The following is a 17,284-nucleotide window of genomic DNA, read 5'->3' on the forward strand; positions in this document are numbered from 1 at the left end:
CCACGATCAAAGTTAAGAATTCTTAGGGCTACGAATGTTTCGAGAATAGGGGCCTGGGACCCACAACTTTTTATGGTTCTGGGTCTTTGGGGCTTGTAGCTTTTCAGGGTTTAAGGCAAACAAAGGCAAAGACCCGTAGAACTGAATCTGGTAATCGACGTCTGTGTTGCAGACAACCATAACACTATGATACATGTCGAGACAGAAATCATGTCTGAAGAATTACTGATGTAAGGTACAGTGTATACCCGCGTATAATGCGACCCACTTCTACACCCCTTCAAAATCGAGGATAAATCATATACCCTGTGTATAATGCGACCACGGATGAAGCACATCACTGGCGCCAATATAAAAGTGTTTTGTCATGCGTTGTTGTTTTTATACTTTTTAAACGTAAGATCTTATACCCCATGTATAATGCCACCCCCCTTCCTGACCCCTCATTCCAGGTACAAAAAACTCGCATTATACATGGGTATATACGGTAATCATTCAGTCATAGTGAGGGAGTACTTCTTATTTTTCCCATACAGGAGTACCAGAAAAACTTCTGAGTATATTTAGAGTACTGAATGGGATTTAATGTCGCATGACTATGACAAAACAAATGAGTGATACTAGTAGTAGTTTGTTCATTATTCATACAGCATTTTGTTTAAAAGTCGTGGAGGCAGTCTCATTTGTAATTTGTTTCAGTGAAACCATGTTTACATACACACATACATGTATGCAATTTTGACCAATCAACTTTAACAGAAATGGTTCGCTGCTGTTCTGTTCTCCAAACATGACAAAGGAAACCACAATGTGTCGCAATCACGTAAAGCTAAATGCGGACACTGCTTGAAATCAGAAAAGTTTTATAACCGGCCTTGCAATTTGACCCATTCTGTCTTGAAATGCTACCAGTTTGGTCTTTGACAGAAATGGTTGCATTCGGGAAATCTTGCTGGATTTTGTTTAAATGTTGATAAAATTGGCATCTGTTTGCATAACCGATTTTAATACTGGATGTCTGCTACATTTACTGAAGCATCTCCTGCCTTGTGTTGCATATTTTTCATTTCTTTCCATAATATAGTCCTTATCTCCATTTAAATCCAGGCTTTGGCTTTGTATGTATACACTATAGTGTACACCAGAAATCTATTCAAACAGGATCGAGAAATGGAGTGAACAGAAAACCATCAAAGTCAGTAAACTATACTCTGAAAAAACAATTTCAAATACCAGGTACTGCACACTGATGCTTCTCTCAGTTTCCATGGAAACATGGGCGTTACTTATTCAGTGTGGTAATGATATGGCAGAAATACTGACAATGTGACATTACATTTCAACTCACTCGCATATTCAGTTCTCTGATGAAACAGATAATCTCAAACAAAAATATAAAATTCCTATTTTCAGTACACATTTATGAAACCTTTATCAATGCTTGCATTTAAACATGGGTCTAAACAAAAAACGACAAAACAGCCGCTCCCTCGGCAGGCTATAAATAGACTTCACTTGCTGTTTTACAACAGCTATATATGATGTTCATCAGATGGCAGAATTTGCGTTCATAATCCTCAATAATCCTCACGTATCATAACATCTTGAGTGGCACATGGCAATGTATTCATGAGTAACTGTTCACACGTATTGCTAATCTCAATGTCTGATTAACAGACTAATTATTTAGTGATTACGACAGTTGGTTGTTAATTGGAGTTGTCAGAATCAGAACGCGGGATTGTCGGATTAATGAGGCTAAATTACACTTATTCAATTTGTTACCAACCAAAGCGTCAGATAAAGCCATATGTCGCATAAATGGGGGTCGGATTAACAAGACTTGACTGCATAATTACTGACTCTGCAGATCCTGGATCCACAGAGTTCAGGAGTTAGATGGAATTTAGTGGAAACGGTTCAATTACTGAACTGGAACTCTGAAATGAACACATTTGAAATATTCACACATTCTGAACAGAGGAAGGATTCTGACCATTCCATGAAACTCTGGGACATATTAAAAGTAGACCTCTGAAAATAAGAATGTCACAACGACAGCCTGATGTACAGAATATGGAATCAATGGTTCCAAGGAGTTCTACAGAATTCTTCATGAAACATCAAAATGCAAATATTGATACTCTCATATGATACAACTCATTACTTTCTTGTTCAGAAACATGAACTAGGGTTAGTATGGAATTCCAAAGAAATATGAAAACACAAATGTATATACTCTGAAATTAACATAGAGATGCATCAAATTCTGTATCAATATGGAATTCAAAAGTTCTACAGAATTCCACAGAAAATAGAATGATTATACTGTGACATGAAGATAGAGATCCATCGAATTCTATTGTAAATACGGAATTCAACAATTCTATAGAATTCCAAAGATATATCAAACATAAATGTATATACTCAGAAATGAACATAGAGATGCACTGAATTCTGTATCAATATGGAATTCCATCGTTCCATAGAATTCCAAAGAAATATCAAAACACAAATGTTTATACTCTGAAATGAAGAAAGAAACATCACAAATTCTGTACCAACATGGAATTCTACAGTTCTACAGAATTCAACATAAATATCAAAATACAAATATTGTTAAAGTGAAATAAAGATCATCCTCTTGTGCAGATGCATGGAATTCTGTTTAATGTGGCATTCCACAGTTCTGTGGAATTCCACGGAAATAACTATACACAGATATCTTCCTGCCTGAGAAATACCTAAATCATTAAATAGCTAAAGGGCACGAGATGACTGGATCCAGGGCCAGACGTAAAAGGATCCAGGGCAAGACGTAAATGGATCCAGGCCAATAGGTAACTGGATCCTGAGCAAGACCTAGAGGAGCTCAATCTGCTCCCATAGTGCAAGTTATGATATCAAGAGTTACCTACCTTGATGACCTGTGCGAGACACTCTGCTCCTTGGGAGGTAAGGCTGCAGGCAGTGAGATTAATAGAGCTGAGGTTGGTGCAGTTCTTGATGCCATGACACAAAACTGAAACATTTGGGTATTATCTTTTCACTTTCAGCCGATTCATTTGTATATTTCTTGCCAACACCAACATAGCAGCATTTGTGCTACTTGTTATCAGTGACTGTCTTGGTTTTTATGTCGCGACTGTCTCGGTCATTACTGACAACAGTCCACCATTATGAAAACAGAATTGGACTTCACACATTGTATAGGTCTGTTTCCTATTCTTGCAGGTTTCCAATTGTTGCAGTCAACACGTAATCTGCCTGGATCGCCGATGCACAAAACTTAGTGGTTGTTTACATCACTGACTGTTAACTAGGAAGTGTTGCGGTCAACACGTTTTCTGGCTGGATTGCCTATTGACCATAAAATTAGTAGTTAATTAAATAAACAAAATCATGATGGATTCTCTGAATAAAATGAATGATATTACGGTCATGTGATTAAATTATTTCCGCGGGAATTTAATGTGTCAAATTGCAAAGGTATTGAAATCAGGTTTGCTAAAATTACGTTTATTACTTGCAGTCATTCCAGTTCAAATATGTCATTAAATATGATGAATGGAAGGTACATGAAGTGCGAAAATGTATTTCATCGTTGAAAATATATGCTTTTGTCTATTATATCTGAAGTTTGATGCATTTTATTCAATTTTCGTGGGACTTGTAGAGGAATCATATTGGCGTAGTTTGAAGTTAAAATTCGTAGCGACTATGATTTTGTAGAGGTTGGCATCTCTGGGAAGTGGACCAAGTCTGTGAATGATCAAAATTTTGCAATGTAACAGATATTGGTGATTTTCTCTTGACTTGGACTAATCATAACTCTTTTCCCGCACTTTATGACATGATACCTCTTCCTTACACTTCATAACGTGACTTCCTCTTTATGCCCCGAGAATGGGAGATCCTTCATTAAGTCAATGGCAGACAACCTTGTTTTTCACCAAGCTCAATGTGAAAATATACCTGACAGATCAAGCTCTTGGTAGATTCACATGTTAGAGGAGGAGTTTCTTCATTTAAAAACATTCATACAAAAGGACTATGTGTATTGTGTTTCAGCCGAATTCCATACGTACTGCAAAAATAGGAAACAACAACAACCAAATACAACCCGCAATCTGACATTTCTTTTCCCAAGGTCAATAGATATATCACCTACGAAGGTCCGGGCTAGAACTAATCTTCAGGAAACCAAACTTGTCGTAAGAGGCAACTAACAGTATCAAGAGGTTATATCTAAGGCTGCACCTGGTGTAAGTAGGTTGGCATCTCTTAAACAGAGTCGTGATGGGATTAAGAAGCTAAGAGGGCTACGAACATTTAGAGAATGGTTTATGTATTTGGCATCATTGAAAGACTTCCCAGAGAAAGATTTAATGTTTTGTTGAACCTCAGCATAAATTATTTTCAAAACAAAATTAAAAATTTTCAGCATTTTCAAAAACAGAATTTGCACAGTCCTAGTCAAGACAAGAAAGCAGTTATCTCCCTGAGCATGCAAATCACAAATGGGGCCACAACAAATGCAGAGGCGAACACATGGCAACAGAACTGATCAGAAGTAAGTCTTTACCTTCTATTCCAGGTCCTCCCACTCGACAATACTCCAAGGATAGATGGTTCAGTGTGCTATTCTTTGACAAACCCTGGAAACACAGAACCATGGTCACGTCAGCAAAACAATTAACATTTAAAGGCACAACATCACACCACACTTCTCTAAAAATATATAATGCATTTCTCTCCACCCCCATTGAAGCTACCATATAATTTATAATATATATTATGATAAAAAAAAATGTGTATTTAAATTACAGCATTAAAAAGTTCAAATGAATTAATGGCAGTTTCTGCCATCTTTGAAAGCAAGCAAGTGTATGTTTGGTTAAGGTTAGGGTTAGGGTTAGGGATATTAGGGTTGTGTTAAGATTTATGGTTTGTGTTAGGGTTAAGGTGATGTGACAAGGTATCCGGTATTCTGTAACTGTCCCGAATTAATGCAACTTTGCACTAAAGCCATCCCCATAATTATGTCCCTTGGAGAGCTCTATATGTATATCTTATGCACAACTTGAGATTGAAACCAGTTTGTGAAACACCCGCGTCGCATGCAAAAGTTTTTGATAGAAGGAGCAAGTATTTACATTCCACATATGGGCAAGTGTTCCCTGTTTGGAAGCTGTTCACCTCAAAGTTCAGTTATTAATTTAAGGCAGTCTAAGTAAACTTAGTCTCAGTGTATTTCGCTACACTCCACCACTGAGTCTAACAAAACCTAGTAGAAGGTCGCGTCAGGTAACCTTTGACCGACCAATGATCGTCCAATCAAACGTGAGACGGTTAAATAGATTTAAGCAATCAGACAACGGCTACGATTTAGGGATTGGAGGGACTTTCAAAATATTCAGGTCACTGACACAGATTTCTCCACAAACAAAAATCCGCATATAACACAATTATTTGACCTGCAGTATATACGCTTTGGGGTTTCTGTTGACATGCTTACCATTAGCTAATATTTCCGCAAGATAACATCCGTGAAATATTGTCAAAAACACTATTTACAGCGACTGCTTACTCACCATTGTCATGGTTGTACGTACGCCGTGTACATCACCCCGGAAGTGAGCGTACGCTTAATAGCATTCGGAATTTTTCGGGTACAAACCTTTTCCAGAGAAAAAGTTCATAAGGGATGTGCGAATGTGCACTTTCGCGATTTGGTAAGCTCTGTTTTGATCGGACAGTCTCAAAGGTTACCTGACGCGACCTCCCATAAGGTTTTGTTAGACTCAGTAGAGGACTGAGGATAAGTTTACTGTTTACTTAGACTGCAATTTAAGGCTATTTGTAAGAGATAATAAATCTTTTAGTGCATCAATAGGATGCTGAATTGACTGCATATGTCGGACCATGTATAATACAGGCCAAAATATTGTCAAGAATGTGTGACATTGTGCCATTAACTTTTGAACATAAATACCACAGTTTGAAGTGAAATTGCACTCAATATCATCAGCCTGTAATATTTATGACTTTAAAACAAATTTCCAATTCTAGTGTCCCTGACCTTCAGATGGTGGCAAGGCAATTGAGACAAATGACTGTAAATTTCCAGTTTTCTGAACTAGGTTGGAATTATGCGCCTAAACTTGGTGGGACTATGCAATAAAAATCACACAACAAATAATAAACGTAACATAAGTGTCAACAGATATTTTTTAAATCCTTCATGATTCTAGTGATGGTACGTATATAATCTGATGCATTCATTTTGTTTGGAAAGGTCAGTTCTATTATGATAAAGACCTTGATCATAGATTTTCATGATCAGGCGCCACCATTATCATTGAAACAAATGCAGATGATGGAATAAGGTACTATACACTTGGAACATGAGCTAATGACAAGCCAGTTCAGGAAGGACAGCGCTCGAAGTTTGCAGCGCTCGTCCTCACGAATGTCTTTATGACCCTGAGTTCTTGCCTTCATGACTCTGGAATCCTGACTTCTCACCATCACTAAAGTCTATCCCTGAGATCTCACCTTCATTCATGTCTTCATGTCCCTGAGATTTCAGCTTCGCTAATGGTAATGTCTCTATATCCATGAGATCTCACCTTCACTAATGTCTCTATGTCCTTGAGTTTTCACCTAAGGTAATGTCTAAATATTCCTGAGATCTCACATTCACTAATGTCTCTAAATCCCTGAAACCTCACCTTCACTAATGTTTGTGTCCCAGAGATGTTTGTGTCCCAGAGATCTCAACTACCCTACCTCCATGTCCCTGAGATCTCACCTTCACTTATGTATATTCTTGAGACCTCACCTTCACTAATGTATGTCCCTGAGATCTCACCTTCACTAATGTCTCCATATCCCTGGGATCTTACCTTTACTAATGTCTCCATGTCCCTAAAATCTCACCTTTACAATGTCTCTATGTCCCTAAGATCTCACCTTCACTGATGTCTCCATGTCCCTGAGATCTCACCTTCACTAATGTCTCCATGTCCCTGAGATCTCACCTTCACTAATGTCTCCATGTCCCTAAGATCTCACCTTCACTAATGTCTCTATGTCCCTCTCTCGGAGTGGCAGTCCCTGGAGTTCAAGACACCGCAGCACAGATGACACCCCCAGACATTCCTTGAGCGCCCTGCACAATCGGAATGTAATCTCTTTTGATCTGATTGCTGGCGTCTTTCGTTTCTGGATTGCTGCCCTCTTCCCTGAAAAATGAGTGCTGGGGATATATTTTTAGGCAAGAAGAACTATGCCAACATATCTAACCCTCAGATCTGTGAAGATCAGGGTTAGAACTGGTGCATATAACCCTGATACATCTTGATACCATACATCATGATGATATATTGCCAAGGTATTGAGCACTGAGGCATATCGTGGCGATACAATACATATCACTATGCTAAAATCTTTTATGGGCGATGTTTTTCTCGTAAGGAGTGATAACTCTCCTTTTGAACGTGGCGATACAATACGTATCACAATACTAAAATCTTTTATGGGCGATGTTTTTGTCATAAGGGGCAATAACTCTCCTTTTGAAATGTTATAACCGACAGTCCAACTTCTCACTTCCGGTTCTGGACTCAATGTGCCCTGCAACAAACATCTTGACACCAATACTTTAGTCATGATGATACACTGACAATGTATTCTGCACTGAAGCGTAACGTGTCGATACAATACGTATCACAATACTAAAATCTTTTATGGGTGATATTTTTGTCGCAAGGGGCGATAACTCTCCTTTTAAAATGCTATAAGTGACAGTCAAGCTTCTCGCTTCCGGTCCAGTTCTGGACTCAACGTGCCCTGCAACAACCTGCTACATGTTAAGACAGCTCACACATTGCCATGCTCACCTTTGTTTAAAAAAACGATTGTTTACGATGAGAGTCTTTGGCTGACACAGGTTCCCATACTACCACTAATCTCAACATAATAAAATCTGAGATATTCCAACCAACAAGTATTCCCTGGAACATCTTTATCGACAATTTGTGATCATTACACATCCCTGACAATTGAAGAAATTCTGTGAAGAACACAACATTTAGTTATATATGTTTTGAGCAGCAGTTTCTTCACTCATCAGAATCCATTTTGGTTTTAAATTCTGACATTTTTATGTATACTTATGTAAATGCGCCTATTATCCAAGGAATTTGTTGATTGCAGCAGAAATACGTCACCGTAGCTTGAAATAAAATATTTACCACTTATGAAATATGTCCATTAGTCAGTGATGTAAGTCATTTCATAGATGTGAATTTATTGATTCACTTCTTACAAAACTTAACACCACATGAAGCTCTTAAAATAAGTAGTCAATTACAGAGATTTGTATCAACTAACATCAGAGTATTCTGACCACCCAAGAGGATGTGCTATACTGAAAATGTGTTTAAAATTAAATATATGTTCTTGATGACATAAGTTTGAATTTAACCTCACAATTATTCTATGAAGATACGTTTATTTCATATTTTTACAAATTTAACAGATACTATCTACAATGACTGAATAAAGTCATGCATGTGTAAAGTAATCAGATAAAATTATTTATTATATTTTTAAGTGTGAAATACTGTAAATACTGATGAAAATAAAAATATTTTCACTGAGTAGAATAACATGTTATTTCACTGAGTAGAAAAACATGTTATTTCACTGAGTAGAATAACATGTTATTTCACTGAGTAGAATAACATGTTATTTCACTGAGTAGAATAACATGTTATTTTCACCGAGTAGAATAACATGTTATTTCACTGAGTAGAATAACATGTTATTTTCACTGAGTAGAATAACATGTTATTTTACTGGGTAGAATAACATGTTATTTTACTGGGTAGAATTTGCAAACTTACTTGATGTCTCGATCATTTACAAACAATAATGAAAACATAATAAATAGAATATTTTGTTAATGTTGTCAAATAACATGTATATTTCATCTTGTGGTCTGACAAAGTTAATATGTTCACCCGTGGATGCGCCACTCGACCACTCAATGAAATAAACATGTTATTTGACAACATTAACAAAATATCCTCTATAACATTGTACAGTGCAGATATCTGTTGATGTAAAGTGGCAAAAGATATTGACTTTATTAATATTTTTGTGATAGAATTTGAAAAATCAGTTTATTGCAACAAAACATTAAGAACTGGGTCTAAAATATAAAACATGAGCTTTTTATCATGAATGTTATCATAATGTTATTATTGTGAAGGCATGCTGTATGTAGACACTGTAGTAAATTGTAAACCATTTGATGTTTACAACACTTAACTGTGCCATTTATTATACTAGAGATTCAAAGTTATATATGTATTTTCTAGCAATTTAAATTGTAATGAAAAATAGAATTTGGAAAGTGCCCTTGAATATGTGCTTATCCTAGTAGTGTCGCTCCTTCTGTGTCTGAAATATTTTATCTAATAAATGAAAATTCCAATATTATTTCCTTTTAATCAAAATTAGGAAAAACAAAACATTTAATTCATACCTTAATTAAGGATAAATAAAATGCAATCATTGTAGAAATTTGCAATATTTTTAGGCATCATTTATCCCTACAGTGAGTTTATATTTCATACATCACAAACCATTACAAACACTGAAAAGTAGATTTTAGTTAGGCCAATTGCTGATGATTGACATATTAGTAAGCTACTGTTATTTTACAGTTACTTGACCATTGTTTCTCACTTCTCTCTGTACCCGCTGAATATTTGTGTTGTCAAAAATCCCAACCCCATCTTGTACGACCTGACACAATTCATATAACAAGACCTTCGCATTTTGCGCACCGCATCAGCTCCTCGCTGTAGTGAATTACACGAATGCAGCCTAATCAGCTATAATATGAAAGGGAAAATACACTGCAGTTTTAAATGTGTGACATTCAAAAATCTAGATCCAGACTTAAATTACCGATTGCAAAACGTCAACAAATGACAAAACATGACCAGAAAATGATCAGCTGATTCCACCTCCTGCTTTGAACAGCCATTCTGGGATTCATTCCTGCAATATAAGCAGTCATGGCTACCCCAGGTGTAGAATCCCAGAATAAATATTTCAGGACACAACACTTGACATATCATGATATGTATCAGGGGAATGATATGCTGACCATGCACCAGCCTGAACTTTGCCGGTGAAGGCTACACTGGTTTGAGCTGTCAGTTTAAGGTTGGACTGTCTGGATCAGCACACCTAGGGGATTAGTGAAGGGAAGATAAATTCAAAAAGATCACCCATTCTAACAACAACTATAAAACACCTTAAAATCAAAACAAAACATTCTAAAGTACTTCAACAAATTCAGCCAGCATTTTTCAACGTTTATTCGGAAAACAGATAATAAAATTTAGTCATGGACTTTGAAATATTAATAACATGCGAGCACTGTCTTCGGCACAGTTCTTGATGCAAGAATTTCCAAGAAAGCATTTACTTATGAAGGGAAACTAAGTAAGTGTAAGTAAGTAAGTAAGAAATGTGAAATGTTTCTCAGGCATCAGTGCATCACTTATATTAGTTTGCCTAACAAACGTTTATTACAATTAAAAACAAAAATTTTGACTTTACCGCATCCCAATCATCCACTTGTTCACTATTAGAATGAGTGGCTGTAAGAACGACATGCTAAACTTTACAAACTGTAATTCTGAGAGCAAAAAATAAAAATGTGCTCCTACCTTATCACTTTTTTTCTGACTAAAATTTTTTTAAAAGTTCTACCACCCTTGTCACTTTTGAAAACATTATGTCCAAGAAATATTTATTTTTTTTATGCAGCCTGAGCCTCTTTTTGACAGATATAGCGATCCTCAATATTGAAAGTTAAACACTGTAGCAATACTAGTATCACATTGGGATATGACAATGTAAAACTTTGTATCAATTCACTGTATCGGTGAACCATGGATCAACCTTGTTATCATAACACATTTGCGTTGGTTGATGTTCATTATGTCAATCACTGGATTGGAGGTATTGAACAAAAGCAAAGATCACAAACCAAATTTAGCTCAATTACAAAGTGATGCATGCAAAAATTAGCATATTTTGGCCAAAATTAAAATTAACTTTTCCGAAGAAGGTATGTACACTATTTAACAAGATACTGTAATTTTTTTTAAATTTGCATATTATTACCACTATCATTGTCACATATTTTGGGTTGTTTTTGTTTTTCATAATAAATTTGATAAAATCTTATGGGTTGGCATCTAGACAGACAGACAGACAGACACACAGACACACAGACACACAGACACACAGACAGACACTAACCATCCTCTTCGTTGGGTGGCGTGTAGTAACTCCGTACAGCTACAAACTCCAGACTCTTGTTGATCCGCAGTGTGTTCACAATTGGCATCCAGTCATTGGCCCTGAAACACAACACGGACGTAGAGAGATATACATTTTTGCATGTGTAGTGCTTGTAATTAAACTTGTAATTAAAATTACAGAATGCTTGAACACATTTCTCTTGAAAAAAAAACCCCTTAATTTTTCCAAACTTCGCCGCCAGTGGGACAAAGTTCAAAACCCCTTTTTGTATACTACTAGAAAAATCCTTGCTAGATAATGTAACTTATCATCCAAAACTGTGTTCCACAGGAGACATCGTTTGTGTGAGATCATATGATATCTCCTGAGGCTGATTTTGTACAATGCCCTAACAATGCTGTGACATCATGAGCTCGGCATCACAACACTGCAAGCCTAATGGCTGTACAGTGTTGAGAGATGTACATTTTTCACTGAAGAATAAAAAGAATGATTTCTAATGAAAAACAGAATCCCTTCCATGTGTCTACTGATATCAGTCATATCAACACGAGCAAATAGAGTTACAAATAAGACTTGCTCTGTTTAACAACAGCCCATTGCTATATTCAGGAGTACACAGTCTGCATTATCTCACCTGACCCGATCTCCATTGATGTCCAGCACTCCCTGACAAAGGTGGGCCTTGACCGCAGCGAGTGGCACCGAGTCTTGCAATGCACACAGATTGTCATAGTGATTCTCAAAGTCATAAGCTCCACTTTGTCTCACCTGCACGCTCTCAATCATCTTGAGTGACACTGACAGGACAGATTCAAGTCAAATGTACACCTGTGAATATCAAGCACAGTCAAGGCTATAATTCTGTGGGTTTCAGGATAATGATACATTTGCATAATGAAAAAGACATCAGTTGCTATCAAGTTGTTATGTTAGCACAGGACTAGTGTTGTACTGTCTGTATAGGATGAGTGATTTTTTATGAAATTATTTCCATTACAGTTAAGTTGCCTCAGATTATATGATAAGGCAGTATATACCTGTTTGGTAAAGTTACTCAATGCCATACTTAGCTCAGTAAAATCACTGAAATACCCACATATTTGAAAGCAGTTGGTAAAGGAAAATGAAATACCTGCTCAACATTCATAATACCTACTCCATGAAAATACAGTGGGTACAGTACCCACATGAGTTACATTTTATCTGGAACTCATCCTCGATATCTCTAGGGTATACGTTCCGAAAAGTCTCCACTATACCCTGGATGCATCTACGGCTCAGCCCGATAAATTTATTACCTCCCTTGGCTGGCTTTTTATCCAATCAGGCGTCTACGCTGGGAAGTTGAGCGAACCAAACACAACTCACTTTCGCTTTTTAAATTCTCTAACCGACTAAACTTGGCAAACAAACCATGCGTAGATTCTCTGAAAGAGGTAGATGGATTTCTTGCATATGTTTTTAAAAAGGTTTCGGACCTATAAAGTTGCCTGTATGATTTCCCCAAACTGTGAGTCGCACGGCAAGCAAACCTTCGCAGTTGCAACTGCTACCTTTGTTGACACTGGCAAGTTCCGTTATAACGGCGACCATTCTGATTGGCTACTGTGAGAAAGCTGAGCCAGCAAAGGGAGGTAATAAAATTATCGGGCCGACCCGTAGATGCATCCAGGGTATAGTGGAGACTTTTCGGAACGTACTCCCTGGAGAGATCAAGGATGTCTGGAACTCTGCATATATGGAAAGATTTCTGCCCTTAACCCCCATTTTTCATCCTTCTATGCCAAAGATTTATCGTAAGAACAGTTGGGGTTTTTTTTGCTGATTTTTTTTTTTTAAGAGTTCCTTCCATAACCCATTTCTTTCTTAAGCAGTCTACCACAAGTAACTCAATGTGGTTTGACACTGCATGTTGTAATTAGTGTTTTGGCTTTTACTAAGTTTAGTTATTTGGTAAGATTACAGAATACCTGACACCTTCTGCCATCTTTGAAAGCAAGCATGTTTAGGTTTGGTTAGGGTTAGAGTCAGGTTTAGGGTTAAGGTTTGGTTTATAGTTAGGGTAAGATTTAGGGTTTGCCTTAGTGTTAGGATGACATGACACAAGGTATCCAGTAATGCAGTATTCTGTAACTGTACCAGTTATTTTTGTGAGTTCTCCAATAATTGTTGTTCTTGTGTTGATAATAATTTCAGTATACATTAATTTATAGATGTTATTCGGGATGGGGAATGGGAGTAACTCTTATTTTTTCATAGAAAGCTTACCCTAAACCCTACCATAATGCTAAATCTAAATCATAAACATGCCCTCCTGCCCCACCCCCACCCCACCTTCCACCCGCTTTAAATAATCAAAATAAGTAGAATGTCAAGTGGGGGATACGGACGGAACTCTTACCCACTTACGATAACTAATGCTGAAAAAAACAAGAAAGCTTTATGTCAGTGTTACAAAAACATAATTTTATGAAGAACAGTAATCTGTTTACATGATCGAAAACCGGACAATATGAATAACAAACCATCACTTTAATACGGAATTACATTGAGATTCAACGATGGCGTGTATAAAAGTTTGTCAGTTATATGCAACATACGGATTCCGCTGTTTTTGATTCAGCGTTCTTAAAATGAATTGAGGGAACGGTTGCTACTTGGCGACACCGGTTTTCGTGTTCGTGTCAGTGCTTGCACACGCACCTGACAGGTGGTTGTTGGTCTGTACGCGTGTTTCTAATTTCCGTTTCGATTTAATCGCAACGGACATAGCACAATTATTGGTATATGAAATGCGTAGTGAACGATTTACCTTCACTTCGTTTGTGGAAACTGGAAAAGAAAGTTTATAACACGCTTATTTTCACATTTGAACACCGTAACACTGGCGCCATAGTTGTGACGTCACTTCCTGGACATTGTGAAAACTTCCGGTGTAATGAGCAGGTGTCCATGTTATGAATTATCCTTGGGACACCTTACATGTACGATTGAGATCAAGCAATGTAAGCTACGATGTTTGAGCATATCAATGATTCCCCTAATACTAAAAGAACTGCTGTATGTTGATCGGGTAAAAAAGTCATTAGAAAAAAGTCATCAGAAAAATAACTATTATGAAACACTTTTTTCTGCTCTTATTTACTTGTTTATACTGCATTTTATTAATACTATTTTATTTCATCATCAGTAAAAAACTAATTCACCAACAACAAAGTTTAAGAGCGTCACATTCTCCATTAACGTTGTTTGTACTATTTCACTTTCACTTAAATGATCGATTCCTTTCAGTGTGATGTTGTGTAAGGATGTTAATTTGTGAAATCAGAAAATATAAACATATTATTAGTTATCTAGTTCTTAAAAGATTGTGGGGCTGATCTTGTGCTATTGTAGATGATATAGTGTTGTGATCTGTTCATTTTGTCACTAAAGCGGTTATACATTGACATTATTACATTACTGGTGATGATATTGTTATGACTTGTTGAATGAGTAGTTTATCAATAGTAAGTCTTTTTAGTTCATGACTTTCTTCCTACCCAAACCTATGACTTTTTTCTATGATCATTTTTTATGACTTTTGTGCTACAATTAAACTAACCTACTGAACCAATCCAGATAATTTTAAAGAACACAGATGAAGAGAATACAAATGATAATATTACGTCATGAAGACATGACAGTATCTCGCCTATACACTATAGCATCGGATTGCGCAGAACTGTTCTCGAAAATTTATGTTTTGTTATATTTTCATTTCCACAGCAACCTGAAGTGAAAGTCTGCTTAGTTAGGAACGTTTAACAGCAAGATTTAGCCACAATGTTGCCCAACAGTTTAATGAATTTCATAAATGTTTCGTTATTTCTTTTCCATTTCCACAACCTGGTGTGAAAGTGTGCTATTGTTTGAACAGCAAGGTAACAAGTGAAGCGAACGATTTAAAAAACAAGGCTGCCCCAACAGTTTCACGATACAGCTTTTTGAGAAAGGGGAGTGCACGCTATTTAGAAACGTTGGGGTGCACACTTCATTCACCCTAGTTTCAATGGTCATTTCACAAAATTTCAAGACAGAAGTGGGGGTGCGCACATGTCATCGGTTCTTAATAGCGCAGATGGATGTTCGTGCTGTTGATCACTGGATTGTCTGGTCGAGACTCGATTATTTACAGACCGCCGCCATATAGCTGGAATATTGCTGAGTGCGGCGTAAAACTAAAGTCACTCACTCACCCCTACCAGAAGGGTTAAAACGTTCACTCGTCACGCTGATGACCTGGGCCCGATTCCCCACATAGATACAACGCATGAAGCCCATACTTGGTATCCTCCGCCGTGATATTGCTGGAACATTGCCAGAAGCGGCGTAAAACCATACTCACTTGCATCACTAGAGATTATTATGCTGATTCCAAGCATTCGGTTTTCAAAACACAAGACGCACTACACATCATGATATAAGAACCGTTTATATGCATAATGAGTTAAAATCATGCAAAAACGTCTCTTTCTTGTACTGAATCTATGACTGAAATATGCATATATAGTTTGTAGATATTTTTATTAAACCTTTATGAAAATATTTCGTACAGCGAAATGTCATATGTGAAGCACATTTCTGGTGTCCATCTGCCGTGATATTGCTTGAATTTTGCTGAAAGCGGCGAAAGACTAAACTCACCCACTCACTTACACTCTACAAAGCTATCGTTGATGGCATATTTGAATAGGAAACGGTCAACTAACCTAAAAATACGTCCACTGGATAGAATCTTTGTTGCATGAAATATCTAAATATGATATGATATGTTGTTTGTGAGATACCAAAACCTCACCCAAAAACATTTCGATGGTTAGCATAAATAAAAAAAAATCAAACATACCATTATAAAAAAAAGCCCGAGCGTACACATGATCGTTGCTAAAATACTATCTAAATATAAACCTTTGTACGGTGGCTGATTCGGGCCATCGCTTTATCACCCTGTAAAATCTGGGCGACATAGCGACAAAGAGATAGTACGACACGACATTGCGATATGGCGACACGATATAGCGATATGGCGACACAACCAAAAGCGAAATAACGATATCACAGCACGAAATGACGATAACAAGACACGAAATTGCAACAACTCGACACGACATTGCGATAACTAGACACGAAATGGCGATATCACGACAAGAAATGGCGATAAAACTGGGCGACATTGCGATATGACGATAACGCGAAAATGCGACATTGCGATAAAGACACACGATATGGCGATACAGCGACATTAAGATATTGCGATATTGCTCCCTTTCCATTTTATGGTGGCTGATTCGGGCCATCGCTTTATCGCCCGGCAAAATCAAGGCGACATCGCGACAAAGCGATAGCACGACACGACATTGCGATACGGCGACACGATATAGCGATATTGCGATAAGGCCAGAAAACGAAATAGCGAAAACACGACACGAAATAGCGATAACACGACACGAAATGGCGATACGGCGACACGAAATGGCGATACGGCGACACGAAATGGCGATAACTAGACACGAAATGGCGATATCACGACACGAAATGGCGATATCACGACACGTAATGGCGATAAAACTGGGCGACATTGCGATATTGCGATAAAGCGAAAAGGCGACATTGCGATATAGAGACACGATATGGCGATACAGCGACATTGCGATAACGCGAAAAGGCGACATTGCGATATAGAGACACGATATGGTGATACAGCGATATTGCGATAAAGCGATACAGCGACAGTGCGATATAGCGACACAGCGATATAGCGATACAGCGACATTGCGATATGACGATATTGCTCCCTTTCCATTTGTGAAATGTGCAAAAGTGGATAAGTTTATTCACTTTTAGAATCTAATATGTGAAGTATGGGATTAAACATCTGGCTAAT

General features: G+C 37.3%; 1 protein-coding gene across 2 annotated transcripts in view; it reads right to left on the reverse strand.

Annotated features, from left to right (window-relative positions):
* Window positions 1-14,280, reverse strand: part of LOC137259883 (centrosomal protein of 78 kDa-like) — a 157,440-nt gene extending 143,160 nt beyond the window's left edge. The window contains exons 1-6 of one of the 2 annotated variants that reach the window (XM_067797520.1): window positions 14,171-14,280; window positions 11,993-12,186; window positions 11,353-11,453; window positions 7,078-7,247; window positions 4,586-4,658; window positions 2,919-3,022 (exon numbers count right to left, since the gene is read on the reverse strand). In XM_067797520.1, the coding sequence (XP_067653621.1) occupies window positions 2,919-3,022; window positions 4,586-4,658; window positions 7,078-7,247; window positions 11,353-11,453; window positions 11,993-12,144 (600 nt within the window). In that variant the 5' untranslated portion in view covers window positions 12,145-12,186; window positions 14,171-14,280. Of the gene's footprint in view, window positions 1-2,918; window positions 3,023-4,585; window positions 4,659-7,077; window positions 7,248-11,352; window positions 11,454-11,992; window positions 12,187-13,958; window positions 14,078-14,170 lie in introns of those variants that run through there. The other variant, XM_067797521.1, reaches the window with a different exon arrangement.
* Between the last annotated feature and the right edge of the window lie 3,004 nt (window positions 14,281-17,284).

This window comes from Haliotis asinina, chromosome 13 (assembly GCF_037392515.1).
Source record: "Haliotis asinina isolate JCU_RB_2024 chromosome 13, JCU_Hal_asi_v2, whole genome shotgun sequence".
Taxonomy (NCBI): Eukaryota; Metazoa; Mollusca; class Gastropoda; order Lepetellida; family Haliotidae; genus Haliotis; species Haliotis asinina.